General features: G+C 40.6%; 1 protein-coding gene across 1 annotated transcript in view; it reads left to right on the top strand.

Moving 5' to 3' along the window:
* The first annotated feature begins 4,401 nt into the window (after window positions 1-4,401).
* The window catches only part of RAP2A (RAP2A, member of RAS oncogene family), a 35,509-nt gene continuing 12,689 nt past the window's right edge, over window positions 4,402-27,221 (top strand). The window contains exon 1 of the mRNA XM_004746119.2: window positions 4,402-4,847. Within this exon, the coding sequence (XP_004746176.2) occupies window positions 4,534-4,847 (314 nt within the window). The 5' untranslated portion in view covers window positions 4,402-4,533. The remainder of the gene's footprint in view (window positions 4,848-27,221) is intronic.

Raw genomic sequence — 27,221 nt, 5'->3', positions numbered from 1 at the left:
GTATTTACTCATTCTTGTCAGAATCCTAGGACTCCCCCTGTCCCAGTGACTTCTTCCAGTTCCACTGATGAGAACTGGGTCATGTACCTACTGCAGGACTAACTTGGGAGAGAGGAAAGGACTGCCATTAATGATTAATTCTGATTCATCCCATACTTGGGGGCTAGAAGAAAGGGATACTGCTGGGGATGCAGCAACATTGTGTTTACTCTTCAGCCACCTTAAACAAACCACACTGGAGCTCTAGCTCCCTCTGAACATTCAAGCTTTCAAGATTCTTCAGGTGTTTTTCTATTTCCTATATCTTAATCATTAAGCCTTTTCCTTTAGCGACATTTACTTTTTCAACCAAAAGTTTCTTTCATTGACTGGTTTACATAATCACTTCATTTCTGCATTCTTTTTCTTTTCCAAAGTGCTGAGACAATTGCATTTTCAAAAGAGATACAAGCTTACTTAGCCCCTTCCTTTCCACTGCTTATATATACTTTCATTTCTGGACTGTATCAGGAGCCTCAGAGGCCAAGAAAATGTCTTCTGCTCTCAATGTACTTGACTTGCCCTTCCCCTTTATGGTTAATCACACATATGTAGGCTTTAATAGTAAGCAACAGAAATCAGGGCTTCATAGACAAGAAGCACTGCTAACATTGCAAACATCCTCTCCTAACCTGTTTATATTAAATTCTTTGCATATTTGCCTCCTGCTCTAGTCAGAAAGTCCCCGAACACAGTGGATTTCCCACTTCATCCCACCTTACCCAACATCTTTCACAAAAGCAAAGAAAGGAGCTGGGTTTCCATAGTAACACACGTGTGACAGTTGAGGGTATCTGGGCATAGGTGATATAGCTCTCGGATTTAGTGGGGAGAGGAGAAATGAAGATTTTTTTTTCTTTTCTTTTCTCTTCCAATAATGCCCTTCAGAAGCTAAACAGACCCTACAGTGTCAGTGCACGGTGTTAAGTTTTCACTATCATACAGATTTACAGCTCTCAGAGAAAATTCAATTTCATGTGATTTTGTCTTGCCCACGAACAAATGAATGGAGACATAAGTTTTTATTTCTAAAATCACTCTCAGAAAGATAGTTCATGCTGGCATAAAAATGAACATGATTAAGGAATCAGGAGACAGACATCCATCTCCCAACCAAATCTTCAAAATTCTCTACACGTTCTGACATCTTTTCTTATGGCAGCGAATCCTTCCACCAATACTTCAAATACAGTCTCAAATTAGGTAAGTATCATCATATAAGACAGAATAGGAAAGAAAATATGCCCTACTTACTATGTTTCTTTTGCTTGTTAGTGGTTAAAAATCTACCCTTATGGCAACGCTGAGAATGAACATTGAGAATGAATGTCAAATGAATGTGAATTCATCAAAAATGAGTATCAAATATCAAGATGAGAAATAAAATGAGCCAACCACCCTAAGGGCTGCAGTCTGTATATTTCTCCTTATCAAGAAAAGCCAACAGTAATGCAAGGTCAGAGAAAACACCCTGAAAAATGTCAAAAAGCTCTCCTACTCTTTATTATGCTAAATGGAGTAACTAGGGAGCCCACTCAGTATTTTTTGTGTGACTTCTATCAGATGCACTGCAATTCAGAGTTTCTCAGCTTCTGGGGACCTAGGAAATGAAAAGTTGCTTAAGGTTACATTCTGGATTCATAATCCCAATGCAAATTTCAAAAGAAAAAAGTCACTAAATGTTTACTTGCAAAATAAATGATTTTTCAGCTCCATTGTAATGCAGCATACTACACAGATTGTAAGGATCTATACAAAGAAAGTTTGATGCTTCTCAAAAAGCCTAGGAATTTTAACACCATGATGCACAATATGGATCTTAAAAGAGACAGTCTGTCTTCTGAAAAGAAGTGTGACTGTTACAAAGCTAAAGGAACCTCAAATTCGCATAAAGATTTCACACAAAATATGAGACCTATGAATAGCTAGGTGAACGCTGCACTCATCTACAACATCTTCTTGAAATATCCCTGCCAAGAAAGCTCAGATACAATGAATCTATGTGAGCCCCTTTCACTTTAATTCACTTTTTCACGATACTAGTTTAGAATCAGTTATCTATGGTTTCCATGATCTTAAAACATTCTTCTGATTCATATATATATATATTTGGGAGGGGGGGCAATCTGTCCTCACTGTCGATTCCGGAGGCTCAGATATTACCTCTCATACTTTCACAATATGTCATCAAGAAATGAAGCCTGAGTCAATTTTTTACACATGTTGACATGATGCTTGCCCTCAATTATTTTAAGCAAAAACTTGGTATGTGCTATACTATAGCAAGATATTGCAAAAATAAGTTCTCCGTTCTAATACAGGGGCCGAACAGCAACAGAACCCCGGCGAATCTAAGTACACCCCTGTCGTAGTTCGATAACGGACAGAGAAGCTGGGAAAGGAACACCTGGTCTTTCCAGGATCTCAGACCAACATCCTCTCAACATGATGACCTTGTGGGGAAGAGAAAGGGCGAAGAGGTATGTCGTGACCAAACAGAACTGCAGAAATTTATTATTCACGAGAAATGTGATTTAGTAACAGACTGGCGTAGACTGGTCTGAGAAGGACATAGTTTAAGGAAGGTAAGTCCAATAACCAAGCATTACAAAATAGAATCCAGGAATACTTGGAAATAGAGCTTCTCCCGATTTGACGTTGTGGGTACGAGAGTGCAACTCACATAGAACGCTACAGAGACCGAACTGGCAAGTTTAAAAACTAAGTAGTTAAAAAAAAAAAAAAAAAAAAAAAAACGTTTCGGGAGGCACGCATGGAAGACCCGCGCCAACTGCTGCAGTAGGTCTCCTAAGTACCGGAACATTTCTCACCCTAAAGACAAAAGTCCCTGTTTTCCCGATTCAGCCCACGATTCAGCCCACATCCCTCAGCACCATTTCCATGCCCATCCTTTAGGCAGCATGCCAAGGAGACGACGTTAAACGCAGAATTCATCACTCTCGCCTGCAAAACACCTTGCTCCCTGCCAGCATAGGGCACAGCGACCGGCCCCTCAGGCTCCGGCCCTTCCCGGACCCCACCAGCAGCCCTGTCTCCATACCGCCGGCCCTAGGTGGCATGGGAATCGCGCGTCCTGATTGGCTCACATCGAACCTCCGTCATTCGTCAGCTCCCCTACGATTGGTTGGCAGAGCGTGCGCAGGAGCAAACGCCCAGTCTGGCCGGGCGAAGGGAGGTGAGTAGGTGGATCCTGCGACTAGAGGTTTTCCCATTGGCTGACGGGTGGGTGTCACGTGGTACGAAATGCCTCTCTATTGGCCGAGAACAGTACCACGGGGTACAGAAACGTGATCTGGTTGGTTGGAATGAATCCCAACTTCCTACTAGGTGCCCCAGCTAGCTGTTGCTATGATGTGTCCCTGGGCCTTCTGTTGCGGCTTGGAGCTCCGTTCTCCCGGTTTTCCAAGCTCCCATAGCCGAGAGGGCGTGGGAAGAGCTCGACACCAGTCCCGGGCTGGAGCAGGGCGGGGCCGGGGGCGGTGGGCGGGACCCCCAGCGACGTCACCGGGCGTGGGCCTGGCTTCCGCGGACTCGCCTTCGCCGCCTCGGGAAGTGGGCCGAAGGGACCGTGCAACGCCTCCCTCAATATTCTGACGCTGGAAACAAAAATTCGCTTCGCTGTGTTTATGTTCGCTTCCTCAAAAAAGCTTCTCATTATGTTTATGCAAGATAAAACCAAAGCTCAGGAGTACTGAGAGACTGCGTAGTGTGTCAAGCAAAATCCCTCACCGAGACCTCCTTCTGGGCCTCGCCCGTTAAGATTGCTCTGGCCCTGCTAGCATCTTGTCTCCCCCAGATGCCGAACGTGGTACTCTCAAGTTGACCAGGTTCCGGGCTCAGGCAAACGAACTGCGCATGCTCAGTACGCAGGCCGTGGGGTTCGACGGGGCGTGCGGGGCAGGCTGTTGCTGGGTGGCAGAGGAGGTTGTTTATCTAAGTGCGAGCGGAGGCTTCCGCGCGGCGCAGTCTCCCGGGAGCGCGCGCGGCCAGTCGCCTAGGCGACAGGGAGCAGGGGCGGGGCTGCGCCGCGGAGCCCCGCCTCCTGCCGCCGGGCCCCGCCCCCGGCAGCGCTGCGGCTCTCGCTCGGGCGCGCGCTCCGGCACCCGAGGAAGCGGCGGTGGCGGTGGCGGCGGCGGCAGCGGGCGGGGAGCTGGGCGTGGAGGCGCGAGGGGCGGGGTGGGCGGGCGGCACTGCGGGCCCGCGGCTCGGGCGGCTCCGGTGGCTCCGGCGGCTCCCGCTCGCTGCTCGTGCTCCGTGCCTGCCGGCGCCCGCGGGCCGCATTGCCGCCCGGCTCGGCCCATGCCCAGGGCTGCTGCTCCCTCCGCCGGCGCCCGGGGGGCCGCGGCGGCCGGGAGGTGGGGGCGGCCGCGGGAGGCGGCGGGGCCGGCGGCCGACGCAGGGTCCGGGGGCGCAGCGCGGCGGGCGTAGGTCTATGTCGCGGGCGGCGGCGGCGGCGGCGGCCGCGGAGGGACGATGCGCGAGTACAAAGTGGTGGTGCTGGGCTCGGGCGGGGTCGGCAAATCCGCCCTGACCGTGCAGTTCGTGACCGGCACCTTCATCGAGAAATACGACCCCACCATCGAGGACTTCTACCGCAAAGAGATCGAGGTGGACTCGTCGCCGTCGGTGCTGGAGATCCTGGACACGGCGGGCACCGAGCAGTTCGCGTCCATGCGGGACCTGTACATCAAGAACGGCCAGGGCTTCATCCTGGTCTATAGCCTCGTCAACCAGCAGAGCTTCCAGGACATCAAGCCCATGCGGGACCAGATCATCCGAGTGAAGCGGTGAGCGGGCCGGGGGGGAGCGGGCAGGGCGCTTCGCGGTGCTGCCGGCGGCCGACGTCCCGGGGCCAGAACTCCCCGTGCTCTGGGTGGCCGTGGGCAGGGGGAGCTGTCTGGGGACAGGGCTCTGGGGTCTCGTGCGCTGTAATCTTTTTTTTTTTTTTTTTGCCGGCATCACCACCATCATCCTCTTGAATCTCAAATTTGAGTGCTTTGTTTCACAACTCAAATTTGGCATCCCGTGAACCTACAGAACAGCTCTTTGTCTCTTGGATATTATTAGTAGCACTTGTGCAGAACCCCAAAGGAAACAAAGTTTAAAACTTGCAGTGGGGGAGAGGGTTGGGTAGGTTTGTGTTGGGGAGAGGGGAGCTGTGCAGGCATAGTGGAGACATTTTTAGATTGAACAACAGCAAAAAATCTACCTTGGCAATATTTGACAGCAAAACTTGCTCACATGTATATGGTAAAAACGTCAAGTCCAGAGGAAAGAGACCTTTCTTCTCTCTTAAAAGATTGAGTGGTGCCAGGCGTTTTACAAAAATGAACTGTGCCATTAAGACGAAAGTTTAAAGACATTATTATTTGAAGACATCCTAATCATCCTAATAGTTCCCTGAGATTGAGAGAGTTATAAGCATATAGGAGCACTGATATTCCATCTGCATTAAAGAATGTGGCTTAACTTTTTTTTAATCCAACTGCCTTACTCCTTAAAAAAAAAAAAAAAAAAAAAAAAGATGGAAAGGGAAAAAAGCGTTCCTGGAAACAAAACAGAAGTTTCTTCAAATGTGTAACCAAAGTACTAGCTAATTTAAAGTTAATGCAAACAAGGTGTTTCCTAATATGAACTCTTTTTTTTAATGTGTATTTTGCAAATACAGCTAGTAACTTAAATGGCTTAAAATACTTGTTTTCTCTTAAATTAAATGAGTTTATATTTTCCTATAATTTCAGGCATCAGAAATGTAATATCTTAGTTCAAAGTTTTAGCAAATTTGTCTAATTACTACACATTGTTCTGTATGATTCTTATTTTTAGCTAATAATTGCTAGTAATTTTGATTTAATATAATTTTTTTCTTACCTCATATTAGCTTTAGCCCTAAATTTGAAGACATTTACTGAAAGATAGTTGTTAGTGAACTGTAGACACAAGCACATTGTAAGTCAGAGTCACTCATGTTAAAGAGCAAAGACCAAAGTCACGTGTACTCAGTAGGTACTCAAAAATTCATTACAAGAGGTGGATTTTTAAAGCAATATATGGAGATCAAAGGCCCTGTCCCCATCCCCTTTTAACTCATTGCACATGTATTTTAATAGCTAAACTAAGGTTTTGTATATTATTTCTTGTTAAATTTCAAACGAGAATGAAGTGAATATTTTCATGGTCTCTGTTGCTGTTCCAAGATCTGTAAATTTGATTGATAGCTTTTTACTTCTCCAGTCTCATTTTCTTAAAGTTAATTGCTGTGGATAAAAAAAAAAAAAAAAGAGCAGTTTTTGTGCTAAATTTAAAAAATGTGTACTTAAGGGGCTACATCAAAGTAACTCAAATCTTTAATTAGTATGTCCATACCACTAAAAAAAAAATATATATATATATATATATATATATATATATACAGAACAGGGCAATCTAATACATTGTCACATGTCAATCTTAGGCCATATACATACATCAAATAATAAAGTGAATGCTCCAACTACTCCATACTTTACATTTATATGTATACATATAATTCAAACATTGATAAAAGGCACACTTCTTGACAAAAGCCTAGGGGGATAGAATATAGCAATATAGCCTCAGATAGCTGAGTCCACATGATTTTGTAGTCTTTTATGATTTAGTGGAGATTACTAATAGTGGGCTAGTCTGAACTTGGAATGCTGGAAAAATGTATTTGTTTGCACCATGACCCAGAGAGAGAAAAAAAAAAAATTCTATCTACTTTCCCAGGTGTCATTTTATTCACTAGTCTCAATTGTTGATGTAAAAAAAAAAAAAAAACCTGGATCTACTGAAGTCAAGTTCATAAACTCTTTTCGTTGGAGTTCATCCATTGTATGGATAAAGGACCCCTTGAGCCCTTCTGTGTCCTGACATTTGATTTCTCACCCAAATTTTATCAGCTGGCCTCCCAGCCTATAACATATTATAAATAACTTGTATAGAAAGAAAGGATCTGTGTTTATTATGTATATTACAAGATAGTAGATAATGCATATATGATACTAAAGTGGCCATTGAATGGGCTAGTAATTTAACTCCTCCCACTTAAGGAGAATAAAACATGATTTTCAAATAAGTAAGTTTTCTACTCTTTTTGGGACTCAGTTTTTAAATGAACCAGTTGCTCTAGGAAGTATCCAGTAATTATTCCCTCCCTCTGCACACTAGCTGCTTTACATATGACAACAGTTGTTTGGGGATATTTAATATCACCAGAATGTCAATGACAAAAGTGAAGTGCAGAGAGGTTTGGTATTTTACCCAAGACTGGCCACTGATGGAAGGATTTAAACCAAGATCTGTTACACTCCATGTAATCTTCTATACCAGGCTGCCTTTGAACTTGTTATTACTGGCAAATTCAGTACCCAGTTTTTGGTTTAGGATGGTATGTTCAATACAAGTATAATGTGAGCCACACATGTAATTTAAAAATTCCTAGTAGCTTATTTTTTTAATTACAGCAGATAAAGTTTATAATGCACTTTTTAATGCACTATATAAGATACTGCCATTTTAACATGCAAGCAGTATTCAAAAATTGAGATACCTTACTTTCCTTTTTATTCTAAATTTTCAAAATCTGATGTGTCATTTACACTCAGCACATCTTAATTCAAACATATTTTCAGGTGCTCAGAAGGCACATGTGGCTGCAGGCTACCATATTGGGCACTACAGGTCTGAAATGGGTGTATTGCAGGGAAACAGTAGGCCTCAGTTTCCTTATCTGTGAAAGAGATGCACCTTTCAAAGTCTTTAAGTATTAAATGAGATATTTTGTTTTAAGGTGTCCAACACAATACCTTGAACGCAGAAATTACTCAAACATTCCAGCTGTCCTTTTATTAATAACCTTGTCACCCTGCCTTTTTTAAGTTTTATCCTTGAGATAAATATAATTTTAGAGGAGATAAATTTGTGACTGCCTTTTTGGAATTCATTACCTGGTGTAGACAAGATGAGAATAAAAAGCAACTGGGATTAAAACAACCCTTAGGAACATTTCGCTCGTATATTCTCAAAATATTTTCCCTTATTAAGGGCCTTATGGGAAAATGGAGGAGACTGAAGATTTAACTTCAAGTATAGCACCAATTCATGGCCAGACAGTAAAACAGAGCTTTTTACTGGATTTTTCTTGTATGGAATGTTGTGCTTTTAGAAAATGCAGAACAAGCCCGTACCCCCTCAAGTGTTTACAGGTGCAGAGGCGTCCATACGCATACACTACCTCCTGTCCAAGCCAAGCGGACCAACTAAAAAGGCTGTATTTATGAATTCATATGCTTTCCTTGTTCAACCTGACTTCAGAGGAAAGCACACACTCAAGGGTCATAAGGATACAGAATATGTTTCAACTGAAATAAAACTAGAACTTTTTCTGATTTCGTAATTGCTTCTCCCATTCCTCCCAGGATAAGCTGTCGTCCTGACTTAAAGTTATCTTGGAACAGAATGTCCAAGGCCTATTGTTCTCATAATAAAGCCCAGAAATCTGCATGACCTTCCCAGGCCCAACAGGCTCCTGCTCCTCTCTGCCTTTCCGGCCTTACCTTTTGCAATCTTCCTCCTCCCTTAGGTTCCAGCACCCACTCGTGCTTTTAGTTCCTTGAAAGTACCTGTCTGGGCTTTACTTGTACATGGAGCAGTCATTTACCTTTTGCACTCAATCCCTACTCTGTCTCCCCTACTTAAAATACTTCCTCCTCAGGGAAGCCTTCTTCTCTTCCCCAACTGAGTTAGTTAACTTCTTCCTGTCTTCCCACACTAGATTAACGTCAGCCCTCAGCCCTTCCCCGAAGCGTGCATACCCCAGACATCCTTGCCACCCTGTACTCCCTTGTCTTGTAGCGCACACCGAATTTGAATTACTTGTGTGATGATAGACGTGCAGTCCGTCTTTGTCATTAAACTCTAGTCATATGTCACTAGCACAGCTCCTGGCACAGAGGAAATGCTCAAGAAAAATGTGTTGAAAGAAAGCTAGTGTTTGGAAAGCTAACTATTTTTATTGTCCTTTGGCCTCAGTTTCCCCAGACATTCGATTTTATAGATGGAGAGATGATTCTTCCAAGTCCCTTTTGCACATGGAGTAGGTGGTGTGTCATAGTACTTGTACCCAGTTAAGGTAACAAGGGAAAGGGTGACGTTTAGTAAGAGTTTACAAGGTCTTCCAGATGGAGGAAGTGGCATGGGAAGCTCGTAGAGTGTGTTTGTTTAGACCAGATTGGCTAAACTAGGAATTCATTTAGAAGTTTGAGAGAAGGGAGGTCAGGCTAAGAAATTGTAAAGCTAAGAAGGTTACATTTTGATCTTGTAGTAAAGGACCATGATCAAAATGGGTATAGAAATGGTAACACGGAGGTGATGTGATAGAAGGGTTAGTGGCACAGACAAGAGTCAGGGGGAATAATCATGCAATACTGTGATCATCTATCTAGTTTCCAGGTGAAGTAGAACGCTTCAGAATTAGCATGGTGTCTGTAGGAACAGAAAGGAAAGGAGGGATGCGATAATATTGTAAATTACTATCAAAATAATATTGTAAAGAATGAACTAAACTTAGTTGAAGAGGGAGGGGGAAGGGTCAAAAGTAACCTTGGACACTTTGAACCTGAGTGAGCAGGATTATGAAGAAGTAGCAGGGGTAGGGGCATTATTTCTGCCTTGGCAGTGGTCATCATGCACATAGATGCATGTAATAAGTCATTAGAATATTTGAATAAAGCCTGAACAGTCACTTTCATATGAATGTAAGGACTCAGGATCATCCCCAGAGTTCAGATGTGGAGAGTAGATGAGACCTCATGGGTACGTTATATAGCGAGAAATGAATGGATATGGCCAGAAATTGTAGATGAATATGGATGGCCAAGGAGAAACTTGAGAGTTGTCAGATACATAGAGGAGGCTTCACACATTACTGTATGGGCTAGAAGGCCTGGGGCATTTCAAGATTGGGAAAAAGAGAATGGGAAGAGGCAGCTGATTTGACTACCCAAAGCGAAATTAGTAACTTTTTTTTTTCCACTTTTATTACTAATTTTTCTGTATCATTTAAGTGATCACTTTTAAGTGACCAAACTGATCATTTGCACTTTTACTCCTCATGATAAGTCGCCATAAAAACCTTCTCTAAAATAGAGGCAGGTGGCCAGTTGCCACACATAGATCTTGACCCTCAAACAGATTGGTGCGGTGGATCCGAAACCCAGGAGTGTATCCAATGTTTGTCCCAAGTAAGTGACATTTCTGTGGTCTCCCACCAATCCTTCCTCCACAGATGCCCCCTTCCCCAGGTGGATACCTCCAGGAGCCAGAATTGTTGTTGGAAGCTGGGCCTCCCAGATACAGAGAACCTAGAAGCCATGAGTCACTTTTTATATCCCCAAACGGTGTCTTCCTGAGGGGAAACGCAGATTTGCTGCATTATAAAATTAGAACATTACAATACTGGGCTTTTCTCTTTGCCATCCCGAGACTGGAATGAAGTTCACTCTGCAGACAGAGCAGATGCTCTCCCTTCGGCTCCAGCGCACGGTCCTTCTCCCTGGTGGGAGCCCCGAGGGAAGCAGCGGGCTTTAATACGAGCCTTAACGAGTGAGCAGCCTGTGACCTGCAAATCTTGCCTAGTTAAGATTTGCTGATAATTGGGTCTGTGAAATCTGTAATCAGAGGGATCATTACTGTATGTATATATATTTTTTTAAAGGGAGAGGGGGCAAAAGTAATTTAAATAGGCCACTGTTCCACTGTACACAGACAAGATATCACCTGTTTCTGCATATGGATAAACTCCTCCCGGCAGGAACAAATGGGGGATTTGAAGGTGACCTCGCTGACCATGCAGTGGGAACTACTCAGGCCGCCAGGCAAGTGGATGACGTTGCCTTTCTAGGAAAAGGTCAAGTCATGAACAGGTAGATACCAGGAGGAGATGGAGGAACTGACAGTGTCTCTAGATGACTCAGCCGACAGGAAGATCCAGCAAAGCTGGTATCCTTTCTCGTTTGTTCAAGTTTTCCAGTTAGTAATACATTTGAGTGTTTTCTGTGTGTCCTCTTCCAGGAAGTTATATATGGCACACTAAAATGCATAGATTATACATTTATATATGTATTTCTCAGCAATGAACTTTACATAAAAGCATGTACACCATACTTAATTTGTGAGGGTTTTTTTGTTTTTTGTTTTTTAATTGAGGGTAATTTTGGTCACACGTTGTTTTTCTTAGCCATTGTCTTCAAACCTAAACCTCTGGGGAAGGACGTGTGATTCTACTCTAGGTTTTTTTGTGTGTGTGGGTGGGGTTTTTTTTTTTTTGGTTGGTTGGTTGGTTGGGGTTTTGTTTTTTTTATATTTTTTTTTGGCTTCTCTTTTCACTTTTCCTTGTTACCTGTTTCTCTCTGTGTGTGTGTGTTATTAAGTACTATTTTCTTAGGTACTTACATCTATTTTCTTAGGTAATTACATTTTTTTTGGCCTATGGAATATAAAGAATTGTGAGTACTCTACCCTTTTTTGGAAAAATATTTGGGTTTGGATATGAGTAGATTCTAGTATGAGATAAAACTGAGAGAGACAGAATAAAATGTCTTGCAACTAATGAATCATTGAACACTACACCAAACACTAAAAATGTACTATATGTTGGCTAATTGAATTTCAATTTTAAAAAATGAAATAAAAAAAATTTTTTTTTAATGGAAAAACAAGTATAAATGTAGAGATACTATTTGGGTAGGAAATGGACCATGAAATTTTAAGAGCATGCAGAAATACATCCTATGTATTTGCCTTTTTGTTACTTTCACAATTGTGGGGCATTATATTAAAAGTTATTCTCAGTCTGACAGAGAAAAGTTTCTTAAACATACCTTTACGCTTATCAGATCCAACTGTGCCTTTCCGTAGAATAATACCAATAATGGTAATGCTATGATTTTAGACATCTACATTTCCATAGTGTATAAGTAAAATGTAAATATGTTAGTAAAGTTTAAGGTTATCAAAATATCTAAAAATAGCAGATCCCTAGTTGCGACGATTTTAACAATAGATTTAACTTTATACTTTCAAAAGATTGAAACCTCTTTGGAACTATTGGGCCCAATATTCCAACTACTTCACCTTTTATTCTTGTAGGAAAACCCGAATAAAACACCTGTGTTAGCCGGATTTTTAATACATTTCAGTTTAAATTGAAGGTCACGACTGTGAAATAAGAATATTTTAGGCCTGTGAGTCAGAATAAAATTATTGTGTATCTGAATCCAATAGCAACAGCATATTGAATTGAAATCAGAGTTTGGTAAGTCCAGTAACAAAGCAACATTGGGAGTCTTGCAATCTGGTTCATTTCATTACTTAATGTTGAAGATATTGCACATTGCTCAAAACTCTGTCTGAATAAGCTATTTAAAATAGATGACAGTGTGTAAATTAAGTACACTTTAAAGTATACATTCTTTTTACTCAAAATGCTCAAAAACATTTATGGTCAGAATTGGGTAGATTGTTATTTTCAATTTGTTCTGTTTTTTACTTTCTCTGATATCTTTTCTTAATATGTTTCAGGTTTGAATACATACCAAAATTGATACTTGAAGGGACAATAAAATGATTTATAATTTTTGTGTTTTTTAAAAATTCATTTTTATTGAGAGATAGTTGACATATAACATATTTTGTTTTAAGTTTTTTCACTTAGAATTATGTGAAACATTGTGAACTTTTATTTAAAATGTTTAGAAGTGTTACTCATAAAATGTAATTTGATATGTATATACATTGGAGAATGATGACTACAATATATTTAGTTAACATCCATCACCATTCATCATTGCAATTTTGTGTGTGTGTTTGTGTGTGATGACGATTTTTACAATTTTCTCTTACCAGGTTTCAGATATATACCACAGTACTGTAACTATAGTCACCGTGCTGTATAATAAACCTCCAGGACTTACTTATCTTAACTGGAAATCTGTACTTTATTCCTGCCTTTACCCATTTCTCTCGCTCGCTCACTCTCTTAGAACACACACACGCACACACACGCACGCACGCACGCACATCCTGCGAACCACTAATCTGTTCTCTGTGAGTTCAGGTTTTTGTTTTCTTCGGTTTTAAGATTCCACATGTAAGTGAGCTCATACGGTATTTGTCTTTCTCTGACTTATGTCACTTAGCATAATGTCCTCAGGGTCTATCCATGTTGTCTCAAATGGCAGGATTTCCTTCTTCTTTATGGCTGAATAATAATTCTGTTTGTGTCTGTGTGGATATGGGTGTATACAGACCGACACACCGTGTTTTCTTTATCCATTCATCCCTCCGTGGACACTTCGGTAGTTTCCGTGTCTTGGCTACTGTAAGTAATGCCTCAGTGAACATGGGCTGCAGATAGCTCTTCGAGATAATGATTTTGTTCAAATAAATACGCAGAGGTAGAGTTGCTAGATCATATGTAGTTCTACTTTTCACTTTTTGAGGAACCTCCATACTGTTTTGCATGGTGGCTGTACCAGTTTACGTTCGTACCAACAATGCACAAGGATTCCTCTTATCCACATTCTTGTCAACCTTGTTTCTTGCAATTTTGTTAATTACGATTCTGATAGGTGTGAGGTGTTATTTCATTGTGGTTTTGAGATGCATTTCCTTAATGATTAAAGCAGCATCCCCATATATTTGTTGCCTATCCATATGTCTTCTTCGTAAAAATGTCTTTTCTGATCCTCTGCCCATTTTTTAATTGGATTGTTTGTTGTTTTATTTCTATGGAGTTGTAGGAGTTCTTTATATACTTTGGATATTAACCAGATCTATGTTTGAAAATATTTTCTCCCATTTCATACATTGTCTTTTCATTTTTGTTGATGGCTTCCTTTGCTTTGTAGAAGCTTTTTAGTTTGATATAATCCTGCTTATTAGTTTTTTGCTTTTGTTACCTTTGTTTTGGTATCACATCCAGAAAATCATTGCCAAGACCAGTGTCAGGGAGTTTATCCCTTCTATTTTCTTCAGAGTTTTACGGTTTCAGATCTTATGTCCAAGTCTCTAACCCATTTGAGTTGATTTTTGCATATGGTGGAGATACGGGTCCAGGGTCATTCTTAGGCACGTGGCTATCCAGTTTTTCCATACTTCCACCGAAGAGACTGTCCATTCCCCATTGTATAGTCTTGGCTTTGTTGTTGTGAATTAGTTGACCGTGTATGCATAAATGTATTTCTGGATGTTCTCGTCTGTTCCATTGATCTGTGTGTCTGTTTTTATGTCCGTGCCTACCATTTTGGTTGCTATAGCTTCGTAATGTAGTTTGAAATCAGGAAGTGTGATGCCTCCACCTTGATTCTCCTTTCTCAGTGTCGCCTTGGCTATTCAGCATCTTTTGTGGTTCCACACAAATTCCAGATTCATTCTATTTCTGTGAAAAATGCCATTGGAATTTTGATAGGGATTACACTGAATCTGTAGATTGCTTTGAGTGGTACGGCTATTTTAAGAGTATTCTTCCAATCCAGAAGCACAGAATGTCTTCCCACTTATTTGTGTCTTCTTTAATTTCTTTCATCCATATCTTGCAGTTTTTTAAATTGTTAATTCTGTCAAAAAACCAAAAGAATTGAAAAAACTAGCCCATCTCTCTACTTCTGTGTATTCCCTTAGCAGTGGCTTTCATGTTTTCTTAATCGTGGCCCTCAGTAAGAATTACATTTTATGTTGCGACACAGTACACACAGACTAAATACAAGTTTCATGAAATAATAAACTTGTTATGTTGCTACTATATTTTCCATTTTATTCTTTTTATTTTATTTCATGGTTTTTATACATTCCTCTTGAGCCACTCAATTGATCTCATCACACACAATTTGAAAACTGCTATACTAGAACATTTGTACTTGAAGAAAAACAAATAGAACTATCTCTGTAATTGTCGGAAATAACATTTATCTTTTCTTCCTGCCTTTCCAGTTTCCAACAACCCTATATAAATGCTGCAAAAATGAAATGCTTCCTATCGTGAGTTAGTAAATCCTCTCTCCATTATAGAGAAAGATAACATTTAGTCACTAAACAAAAAGACATGTAAAGTCAATCTTTTGAAGAAGCATTTATTTCTGCTGGTTGTGTATATTAGAAATATGGGAACCTATTTCTCAAAATGAATTTTATTCATTCTGATAAGACAGGAGAGCTCCTTCCTTGTGATAACCTAAAACAGGAAGAGAGGTTGTAGGAGTTAGCCTGGGATGTGGGCTTATTACAGGATTAGCCATCACTAAATTATTAGAGCTTTGCTGCATCTGACATTGACTCAGCTCTGCCTTTGACAGTAGAAATAGATGAAGATGGTCTTAATTATATATATCTTAATATCACTTAGTAGAAGTACCCAAGAGAAAGATCATAAACATTTACTTAAAACATTAAGGAGTATTTCTCATTCTTTTCTAGGAGGAACTCTTAAAAATTAATAATTCAGATGTGGAAATACTACAATAATTCAGTACATATTAGTATTTTCTTCTTTATCGATTATCTTTACAGCTTTCTGTCAGTGAACTCTTGGAGTGTTTTTCTGTGTTCTGGGATGGAGAATTTTGTTGTTTTAGTCTAAGTTCTAAATACAGCCACTGTTAGGTTTCCAGTGAGTGTAACAAATACTGCATATATGATAATTGCTCTAATTTAGTATTTTATGTGCATACTGATCTTATTAGGAAGACGGTAAGTGTTAATCTGGTTAAAGCTGAGTCACAGTACTTAGTAGTCACATGATTTGGGGCAAGTTAATGTTATCTGTTACCTCAACTTCCTCATCTGTAATATGGGTGTAATGCTAAGGAGGTAATGATGTACTATTTCTTTATGTAGTAACTCTAAAATATCCATAGTAAAGTTTCCCCCAAAATCATGCAACTCCAGCATTTATCTGACTTTATAAAACAGTATAGTGCCACATGATTTCTTAAGAATTAGATTCAATTGCCTTACCATATCTAGATAAACTAACCAATCTGGTAGTGTTTTTCCATTTTTTTCCACTGCTTTCTCATCTGTGTCTGAAGCTTCTAGTACAGTATGTTACAGAAATTATAGCATAGACCCTGAATGTTTTGTTTTTGCCTTCCACTAGAGACTGTGTTAGCTATAAATGGTGACAGTATGTTTTTGTGACTCATAAAGAATTGTGATAATTTTTAGTACATGTATTTTAAGTGTGAGGAATACTTTATAAAAAGTGATGAGACATATAGTATTTGTTAAATACCACGTCTTTAAGTTCATAATGATAATAGACCTTTTTATAAATACCAAAAACTATATATGGGGTGAAGATAATTTTAACACTCTCTGGCCAGTTTAGTTAGATAAATAGATAGAAAGAAAGAAGGAAGGAAGACAGGTAGATAGATAGGCTAGTGTAGAGAGAGAAATATGTTGACAGCTTTTTAATAAATTGATTTCAGAAGTTTTATCTCTCTTTATATAAAAGTCATCACTGTTGACATTAAATGCTATGGTTTAACCCACTTTTTTTTGCATTACATTGCTCTGGGTGTTATGCAAAATCAGTACAAGATAGTATTTATCCTTCTGGAATGCCAAAATGTTCTGTAATTGAATATATATATTCGACAGTGTTGAGTGAGTTGTATATAGAGAGGGGGGCAAAGGGCATTAAGTTTCAAAATATTTTTCCACCAGAAAACATTGCTTTTACTAGGCTACCTTTTTGAAGGACTTTTTCATGAACTGTAACTCGTAGAATTAAAAATTTATAAGAGTAATGCCAACAATTTTGTATTCACTTTGTTATGTTTAGTATATTTCGATCCTCCCTGGAAATGAAATCTTACTTTCTGTTTGTATTTGATTATAGAATGGTTTGAGCAGAATTATTATTTTAGAAAGCTTTAGAAAAGTAAGCTGATTTGTGGAAAATTGAGGGAAAAAACCGTAGAATAGCTAGTCCTCAGGGAAGATAGCTGGGAGCTTAACTAAAGATAGAAGTTGATTATCAAGGATAGTCTAATACAGATTAAGAAATAAAAAATAAGTTTTGTGATTGTTTTAGTATTTAGCAAAATAAATATCCAGATATAGTATATATAAAATTATACTGTCCAAAATACCATCCCCCACCCAAATGATCCATAGACCCTCAAGACCATCCTTTATCTGCTTTTGAACCAACATTTCAAGTGAACTTTGGCCCCCAGTGACGTTGGTACAGTGGGGGGCTGGATGCCCACAGTAGGACAAGGAGTTAAATACATCGATGTACACATACATAAAAGCTGTCTGGAAATTCAGATAACTTTCCTTAGTTTATTTTGAAGAGCAAGAGATGAGAAAAGAGTCTCTCCGTGGTTAATTCAGTCCATGCATACTGACGAATATGCTATGACACAGAACTTTTTGTTCAGTGGTTTTGCATGGAGGGTCAGTAAAGTTTGCATAAACTGTCTGTTCTTGCTCTCCAATGGCCGTGAGCCAGTTTCAGCAAGCTGATTCCTTAGTGAGGAAGGATCTACACAGAGCGTCCATCTCAGTGGCTGGGTGGGAGGGACCCTCCGGCGGGGTGTGGGCTCAGCAGGGACAGTGCTGTGGCCAGCAGCAGCAGTTACCCTGGGGGAAACAGCCGGTGTGGCCTGTTTCCATCGGCACCTAACAAGTCAGCACCCTGATTTGGGTCGGCTGCCTCCCAGAGGTCCAGGCACTGGAAAGGCTGCTCTTGGTGACAGTGTTTATTCCTAAGGCCATCCCGACCAGATCGTCGGGTTTGATTGAAAGAAGCACTTGGAGGTGGATGGAAGAAAAGATGGTTTGGGGGAAGGATATTTGGTCCAGGACTCTCATCAGCACATCCTAGTAAAATAACAAATCTGGAAGCTTTTCTTTTGGGCCATACTGATTGGCTCCGAACAATCTCCTCTATCTGTTCCTTTGATTAAATATCACTGCTTTGATCTAATCCCTTTTCTCCAGTGGTGACCTCGTGTCTCTCTTTAGGGGGACAGCTCATGCCCGTTGCCATGGCACATTTTTCATCAATGCCCATTTCCATCTCAGAAGTCTCTCTGGGCAGTAGATTCTGTGGTCCTTCTAGACTCTTACCTCAAATTCCCTGTTTTTAGAACCCATCACCATTTAAATCCCATTTTTACATACGTATTTGTGATATCTAGTCTACATAGAGTTTCTTTGACCAGCGTCCTTTTGTATTCCATTTGTTGATGGGGATCAGCAAATCCTGGTAAACTGGAACTTTTATTCAGTTTTTAAAGATGACATCATTTTCTCTGAGCACGCTCGGTTAAAGATGGCTGCAGAGTCTTAGCTCAGCTTCCATCAGGAGGAGGCTCTGCCTGGCCGCTCCCCGAGTCTGGACTGGCCCGTGACCACTTTGACCAACCGAGGATGGCAGGGTGATACGAAGCAAGTTTGGGGCCTAATCACGGAGAGGACTCAGCACCTTCCACCAGGGTCTTTTGGAGCCTTGAGCTGCCATGAGAAAAGTCCAGCCTACCGTGCTGGAGCACCCATGAAGAGGGCTGAGACCGCGAGGGAGAGTAGCCAGCCCACCAGCCTTCCAGGCCTGTGGTAGGATACCCCCCAGAGGTACGTGCGTTGGAAAGGCTTTGACCGTCTGCTCAGCCCAGCCCTCACTGAACACCACTGAGCCCAGTCAGTGCCACATGGAACAGAGTCGCCCAGCTGACCTCTGCCTAAATTCCTGACCCATACCATCATGAAATACAATTAAATGGAGGGGCCGGTGGATCTGTCGGTTGAGCATCTGCCTTCGGCTCAGGTCATGATCCCAGGGTCCTGAGATCGAGCCCTGTGTGGGGCTCCCTGCTCAGCACAGTCTGCTTCTCCCTCTCCTGCTCCCCCTGCTTATGCTCGCGTGATCTCTCTCTCTCCCTGTCGAATAAATAAAAGCTTTAAAAAAGAAAAGAAAAATAGTAAAATGGTTATGTTAAGCCATTGAGTTTTGGGGGTAGTTTTTTATGCAGCAGAAGTTACCTGAAACAGCATAACATTTTTAGGTACACCGGTTACTTTAGACGTTATTTTGATAAAAGAGTACTGTTGATCCTTTGGATTTCTCTGTGAAGATCTTTAAAAAATATTTATCAAAGATACATGATAAGTGAATGAATTGATGTATCTTAACTCTTAAAAGGTGGCAAATTGATGTGAGCACCTGCCACCTGTCCTCACATTTATCTGCCCTCATAATTTATCTGCCCTATGTCATTTTAGTGTTCCCACCCACACATAATTAACTTTGAGGATCACATTTGATTTTATTGAGAATATGACCTAGTGGGGGCTCCCGGGTGGCACCGTCGGTTAAGTGTCTGACTCTTGGTGTCGGCTCAGGTCCTGATCTCAGTGTTGTGAGATCGAGCCTTGAGCCAGGCTCCCAGTGGGAGTGGAGCCTGCTTGAGATGCCCTCTCTCCCTCTCCCTCTGCCCCTGCCCCCCCAACCAACCAACCAACCAACCCCCCCCCCAAAATGAAAAGAATATAACATATTAAAGTTTAGTTTCAGCAGAAAAGCTAAGTATATTTGACATAGACTGCCATCTAATTTAACAAAAAAGTTTCCTTCTCTGCATGCATTTGGTGGTAGACTGCTTCCATCTTGGTATCAGGCACGTGGCGCACAGAAAGTTTGTTGAATTAATGAATACAGGTCTGTTCAGGTCATTCTGTTTTGCATTTTGGCCATTTTACCCCCCCCAAATATCTAGAGATACCCCCTCCTCCCATACCACAAATCAGATTAAGCATTTCAGTATCTAATAATATAAGGTATGATAAAGAATAAAAAATAAAATATTCTGTGTTCATCCAAAAATGCTTTTCTCACACTGGTGACCAGGGATGTCGTTTCTGTGACGTTTCCACTGTGGTCCTCATGCAGACTGTCATATCCGAAGATCTTCAGTTCATGTACTTGTCTGTTTTGTATGTCTGTAAAGATCGATTCCAGCCCTGGTGATAAAACTTCACGGGTATAAAACATTCCTATCCCTTGTTTCCTGAGGGCCCAGATGTAACTTCAGAGGTCGCACAGCTGGTGTAAAACAGAAACCAGACTTTATCCCAGAGCTCAGAGCTCCTAGCTCTATCAGAAGTTTTGTCTTGTATTGTTTTCTGTTTTCTTTCATTCTCTCACTAGGGCTTCCGAGCCATGGCTCCTATCTAATGACTTAGCAGTGTTCGGAGTGAGGTGATGACTGGAATAGGAGAAGATACTTCTGCTTGGAGAAGATGGGCAGTTGCCAGCCTCTGATACTAGAAGGAACTATATCTCTCCTGTTTTTCTGATACTAGAAGCCTCTGATACTAGAAGGAACTATATCTCTCCTGTTTTTCTCTAGAATCGAACAGTCTTCCATAGATGGTTAGATGGAGTCGTCCTGGACAGGCGAACAGGAGTGCGACGTAGCGGAGAGGAGATTCTGTGGAACATTCTTTGTACATTTTCACAGATCTCTCACCACAATTAAGATTCCAGAACTGACTTAACTAACAGATGGTTTGAGCGAGCTTAGAAAAGAATAATTAGCATTTCCATAGTGTTTTACAGTATCCATAATACTTTAATGGCTAATTCATGGAAACTGCCTAGCAGTGTCTGGCACCCCCTAAGCCTTGTACAGATGCCAGCTATCGTTAGTAAAATCACCACCATTGTGTTCCCCCAACATAATATCTGAGTATCCTTAATAGTTCTGTGTCACAAATAAGGAACCTCCAGCTCAGAAAGGTCACCTGACATCCAAGGGAGCAGACCTGGGCTTTTTCTAGGTCCGCTAAACCCCAATGCAATTCTGTCTCCCTTTGCCAGGGGGCAAACTGTGGTTGACCTTGACTCTTAACCTAGGGATAAGCTCTGTCTAGTCATTGCACAGCCAACACATCTTTTTCTGAAGGAGTGGTCCAGGGAGATGGGGAGAAAACTGTGTGCAGTGTTTGAAGATAATTATTATGGAAGTGGCCTAAAGGTTAGAATACAGAGGTGAGAAACTGGAGGTAGGAGACTGGTGCAGTCCAGGCGTGAGTTATTTTGGAAATGGGAGGGTTTCTGTAGCAAGAATGAAAATGAAGGGACCGATTTTCTCACCTCCAGTAATCCTTGCTCTGTACTCCCTGTACTCAACCCGTTCCAGCCCCTCATCCCAAACCTGATGACTGTTGAACACTTGGAAGCTTTTTGCTTACCAGCCATTCTGCCTTGCTGGCTCCCACAGAGGCTTCTTATAACAGTTAGTAATTTCTTTAACTGCAAGTTGGAATCAATGTCTGATGTGTTCTTCCCCCGAGGTCTTTGTGGTTGGAGAGAAGAAATCCTAACTCTATTGGTCTGATAGCCCAAGCTTTCTAGACATCTGATGTGTTAGACTTGGGGGTTAGCTTTTTCTTTCAGTTTTATTGGGTGCTGTTTGTATTGTGATTTGGAAACGAAGAACTGTTTTGCTATCCTACTACAACAGTAGAACAATCTCCCAGGACTAATACTTCTCTGTTCATCATTTAAAACTTTAATCATCATGGGGCACCTGGGTGGCTCAGTGGGTTAAGCCTCTGCCTTTGGCTCAGGTCATGATCTCAGGGTCCTGGTATGGAGCCCTGCATCGGGCTCTCTGCTCAGTGGGGAGCCTGCTTCCCCCTCTCTCTCTGCCTGCCTCTCTGTATACTTGTGATCTCTGTCTGTCAAACAAATAAATACAATCTTAAAAAAAAAAACCAAAAACTTGCAATCATCATTTAAAACTTTCCTTGAAAGTTTTAGCTCCTCAGAGCTTTGGTGCCTCTTTAGATCTTCTTCATTCAAAAGTAGCTTTGAAACAGTACGGGTAATTGAACTTCAGCCGTGTACCAGAGACCTGAGTTTTCATTCATAAACATTTTTGCCGGAAGTTCTGAAAGGAAGAGGTGCCAAGAAGACGTGTTCTATAATTTAACTTGGTTATCAATGTAACAGTTCAGAAAACTTGATACTCTGTAGCAGTTGACTCAGTGTAGTCTCTTCAAGTACAATAGTCAGACCTGTTTTTAAATGCACAGATTTCAGGTTGCAACTCTCACTAAAGGTAAAACGCACGTTTTATGTCTGAACATGTTCCTTTGATAGATGAAAGCTGTGTGTTCTTCATATATGCATCCAAGCTTGAATTTTCCCCGCTATTTAAATTATGTAGGAAATCCCATATTTTGCTGACAGATTTTAAAAATGATATATTTTGATTCGGTGACTGAACATATATTAAAATACATATTGAAATTTAGTTACACATTAAAATATCAAATATAAACCCATCACTGCTTTCATCTACCTTACTTGGGGTATCTTGAATATTGCGCTTCAAAAAAAAAAAAAGAATCAGTTTTTTTTTTTTAAGATTTTATTTATTTATTAGAGAGAGAGCAAGCACAAACAGGGGGAGAGGCAGAGGGAGAAGCAGACACTCCGCTGAGCAGAGAGCCGAATGCGGGACTCGAATCGGGTACCCTGGGATCCTGACCCAAGCTGAAGGCAGACACCCAACCAACTGAGCCACCCAGGTGTCCCTAGTCAGATAATTTTTTGCATTAGGTTTTTAACAAGATTTTAGGCTTCTGTCATAAACATTCCTTTACAAATAACACATTACTGGGGTAGAAAATCTCCATTTCTAAGAAATTAAAAAAAATGTGTAGTCATTCCTGTATTTTTTCTTTTTAATAGAGTTATTTGAAGTGCTGTGGTTATCTTGATAAGCCTGAAAAGAACTGTGGTCAGATGGATCCAATTTATAGATCTGAGAGTGAAGAAAATGTTCAAAATTATCATTTTTTATTTCCAATGACATGTACTTTAGTATTAGTATTCCTTTCACTTTCAGTCTTTAGCCATTTCTGAATATAAATTAAACAGCATAGAACTTGGACAGAAATTTGAAATTGATTAACGCGTTCAGCTGAGTAATGAACTTAACTGATTGGCTGACTCAGGTGCTTGATGTGCCTTAAACCCCGTAGCTAACACACACGCTTGCTCAGTCTGCCTTGAAGGTTATCTTCTGTTCCTCTTTTAATGCAGAAATCATTTGGATAATTATCTGATTTATTGATTTTGGGTTTTTTTTTTTTTGCAGTCTCAATTTACTTTTTTTATGGAGGTAACATCTCTAGGCAGTAATGTGTATCCATCTCAGGCGTCCAATGGGACGAATTCCTGGAGGAAGGTGCGGGCCAGACATTTGCAGCAACACAGCAGTTTCCCTCGTGCTCTGTCTCTGTCACTTCTGTGCTCAGACCAACAGTTTAGCTGTGTCTAGTCCCGAGCTGCCGGCTTCTGTCCTTCAGCGTCCTGTGAGATCCACTCATGGCGATTAGAACAGTAGTTAATCCCTCCCTGAGCTGTGGTCTTCCCCTTGTAGGTATACACCCTGCTTTCATTCTTTTTCCCAGGCATGATTTGGGTAGTCCCTAGATGGGGGCTGTTATGGTCAATGACACTGTGAACATTCTAGCCCGTCTCTTTGGCCGCATACATGGACACTTTTGGTGTATACCTAGGAGTGGAATTCTTGGGTTGTAAATGCATACGTTCCGCAGTAGTAAACACTGCCCAGAGGTTTTCCAAAGTAGCTGTATCAATTTCCTCTTCCACGGATCCTGGCAGTGTTTAATTTTAGCTAATCTGGTAAGATTCTGGTGGTACCTCATTGTGGTTTTAGTTTTGTTTCCCTGCTGTGTAATGGTGATGAACGCCTTTTCACGTGCTTACTGACCATTTGGCTGTGCTCTTATTTTTTCTTTTTTCTCCCTCTGCCTCTCCCCCTGCTTGTGCTTGCTCTCTCTCTAATAAATAAATAAAATCTTTAAAAAAAAGAATTACCTGACTAAACCAATTGATTCTTTTTTTTTTAAAGCACAATATTCAAACTTCAAGGTATAAGCACTTAAACCTACTTTGTGCAAATTGTTGTTTTCTTTTGTAGAAATTCTTTATACATTCTTGATAGAAGTCCTTTGTTAGATACATGTATTGCAAATACCTTTTCCCAATTTTTGGCTTACCTTTTCACTTGCTTAGTAGTTTCTTTTGATGACCATCAATTCTTTTTTTTTTTTTTTTTTTAAGATTTTATTGATTGGGCCGCCTGGCTGGCTCAGTTCGTTAAGTGGCTGCTTTCGGCTCGGGTCATGATCCCAGTGGCCTGGGACGGAGTCCCACATCGGGCTCCTTGCTCGGCAGGGAGCCTGCTTCTCCCTCTGCCTCTGCCTGCCACTCTGTCTGCCTGTGTTCACTCGCTCTCTCTCCGTCTGACAAATAAATAAAAATCTTTAAAAAAAAAAAAAGATTTTATTTATTTACTTGACTGACAGAGACCACAAGCAGGTGGAGAGGCAGGCAGAGAGAGAGAGAGAGACAGAGGAGGAAGCAGGCTCCCCTTGGAACAGAGAGCCCGATGCGGGGCTTGATCCCCCCCAGGATCACAGGATCATGACCTGAGCCAAAGGCAGAGTCTTTAGCCCACTGAGCCACCCAGGCATCCCATCAATTCTTAATTTTAATGAAGTCCAGTTCATTAACCTTTCCTTTTATGGTTCTTTTTTGTGTCCCATTTAATATCGTTTTCTAAGACTCTTGAAGACTTTATTAAAGTAATAATTTAGAAAGAGCTAAACAATGTACATTTATATTGTTGCATGATTTTCATTCACAAACTTTCCAAGATAAAGTGTCCAAGTGTTTCATAAGAGTTGAAAGCTAAAATATCATTTTCTTTTTAATAATAGTAATTTGAGAGTATATTGGAAGATCTGTGAGAAGGTAAAATTTGAGTGGCAGATGATTTTTATCTTACACAGTAAAAGAAACAACATAAGTCTTTAAAGAGACTCACATTTATAGTCAGTAAATGATAAGGTGGAAATCCAGAATAACATTAAGGTAAACATGAAGTGAATAACCTGGGTAGAATTTTTTAAAAATTAAACTTATAGGCCGAAAATTATCATTTTGTAAACTTGAAGCTAAGAGGAGATGGTCTTTCATGTTTATTAAGAACTCTACGATAAACCAAAATCTTAGTAAGAAGTAGTGATTTGATAACCAAGATCATTTTAAACATGGTCACAGGGAAAGTGTATTAGAAACAGGGTAATAGAAGCCATTGGGTAGTTCCATCTGGGGTCTTAACCATTCTTAGTTCATGGTATAAGTATAAAACTATACTTATAAAAATACCTATGAATCATTTCTGAATTCTCTCTCTCTCTCTCTCTCTCTTTATTTATTTATTTATTTATTTATTTGGTCAAAACTACTGTCTTTCAACTGGTTTGTTAGTATGTGTTGTTGGTACAAACTCCAACTAGATTTTATATCTTAAGTCCTTTTCACTGTCGCTGCCATCACCCAGCTCAAGTCCTCGTTTGTCTCATGCCTAGAACACTGCAGCTGTGCCCTGTCCTCCTGCTACTCTTGGGCCCCCCAAACCCATTCTCTGTATGTCCGCACACACAGGCTGTGTAACTTCCCTGCGGAAAAGCCTTCAGCGGTTTTCTCCTGTTCTTCGAAGAGTGGCCGTCAGTCTTTTTTATCCCTCGTGCCCTGCCCTCTTGCTCTTTATGATGTAACCATCCCTGCCTCCTGTTTGTTCCTAAATAAGCCTGATTCTTTCCTACTGCCTGTATTTTTACATTCTCTTCTAAAATGTTTAATTCCTGGTTTTCCCCATGGTTCATTCCAAATCTTCAAGCTTGTGCTTAGATTTCCATCTTCCCGGAAATGCCTTCTTTGATCACCCCATGGAATTTAATTTTGGCCTGCCCCAGTTACTACATAATAATCAGGGTTGGTTTTCTTTGTAACCGCCATCACCATCTTTAGTTACATTGTCTGTCTGTTCATAGTGTTTCCTCCAACTTGAATATAAATGTCGGGGACCTCATTTGTCTCCTATGCCCCAGTCCCTCACACAATGCCTCGTGGATACTCAAGAGAGATATTAATGAAAATCTGTGCATCCCAAATTCCTAATGATATTGAAGTGTAAATAAGAATTCAGACAAATGAGTTAATTTGTTACAAAAGTAAGGGAAGATTTTTATTAAAAGAGATGAAATTATACCTGAGCTTTGAATGGTAGTTAGAATCTGATGGGTGGGAACTGATGAACTCCTAAATTCTGCACCTGAAACTAGAATTATACTGTATATTAACTAACTGGAATTTAAATAAAAACTTGAAAAAATTATAAGATAATAAAAATAATAACAATTTGGTGGGGGCCACTAGAGTCAAATGACCGCCATAACCAAGGAAACAATTTGGAGCAGAAGATTCTGTCTGGAAAGTTGTGTAAAGTAAGAATTAGATATAAAGGCAGGAGTTTGCTAGCTGAAGAGCTAAACAGAGGGTTTAGGTACAATATGGTTAACAGTGGAAAGCTAATGTCAGCCCTTGAGGAGGGGCTGCGATTTTTCTCTGACCTGCTTTAACTGTATCCCACAAATTGGGGTGTGTTATATTTTCATTTTCTTCCTAGTTTTCCTTGTGATGTCTTCTTTGACCCATGGGTTATTTAGAAGTAGATGGTTCAGTTTCCAAATATTTTCTAATATCCTCCCATTACTGATTTTTAATTTCATTCTCTTACAGTCTGAGAACATATTTTGCATCCTTTCCATTCTTTGATATTTGTTATGGTTTTTATAGCCCGAATATGGTCTATCCAAGTGAATGTTCCCCACACTTTGGGAAGAATGTATTTCGATTTTGTTGAGTGGAGTATTCTATAAACATTAATTAGTTAAAGTTGGCTAGTAACCTTTTGCTCTGCCACACGGTACTCAAAGCTGTGGCCATCTTCCTGGCAAAGTGGGCAGAGAGAAAAGAGAAGGAAAAATAGGAGATTTCCCATATAACTCCGGGCCCCACACATGCATAGCCTCCCCCTTTTTCAACAACCCCCACCAGAGTGGGGTTTGTTGAACAAACATTTGTTACAATTGTACATTTCTTACAATTGATAAACCTGCGTTGATACATCATAATCAGAGTTTACTCTTACCTTCAAGTCTACTCTTGGTGTTGTACATTC

This window comes from Mustela putorius, unplaced genomic scaffold, assembly GCF_011764305.1.
Source record: "Mustela putorius furo isolate JIRA1106 unplaced genomic scaffold, ASM1176430v1.1 tig00000551_pilon_pilon_pilon, whole genome shotgun sequence".
Taxonomy (NCBI): domain Eukaryota; kingdom Metazoa; phylum Chordata; class Mammalia; order Carnivora; family Mustelidae; genus Mustela; species Mustela putorius.
Note: the sequence above shows the minus strand (reverse complement) of the source record. Positions and strands in the feature narration are given on the sequence as shown.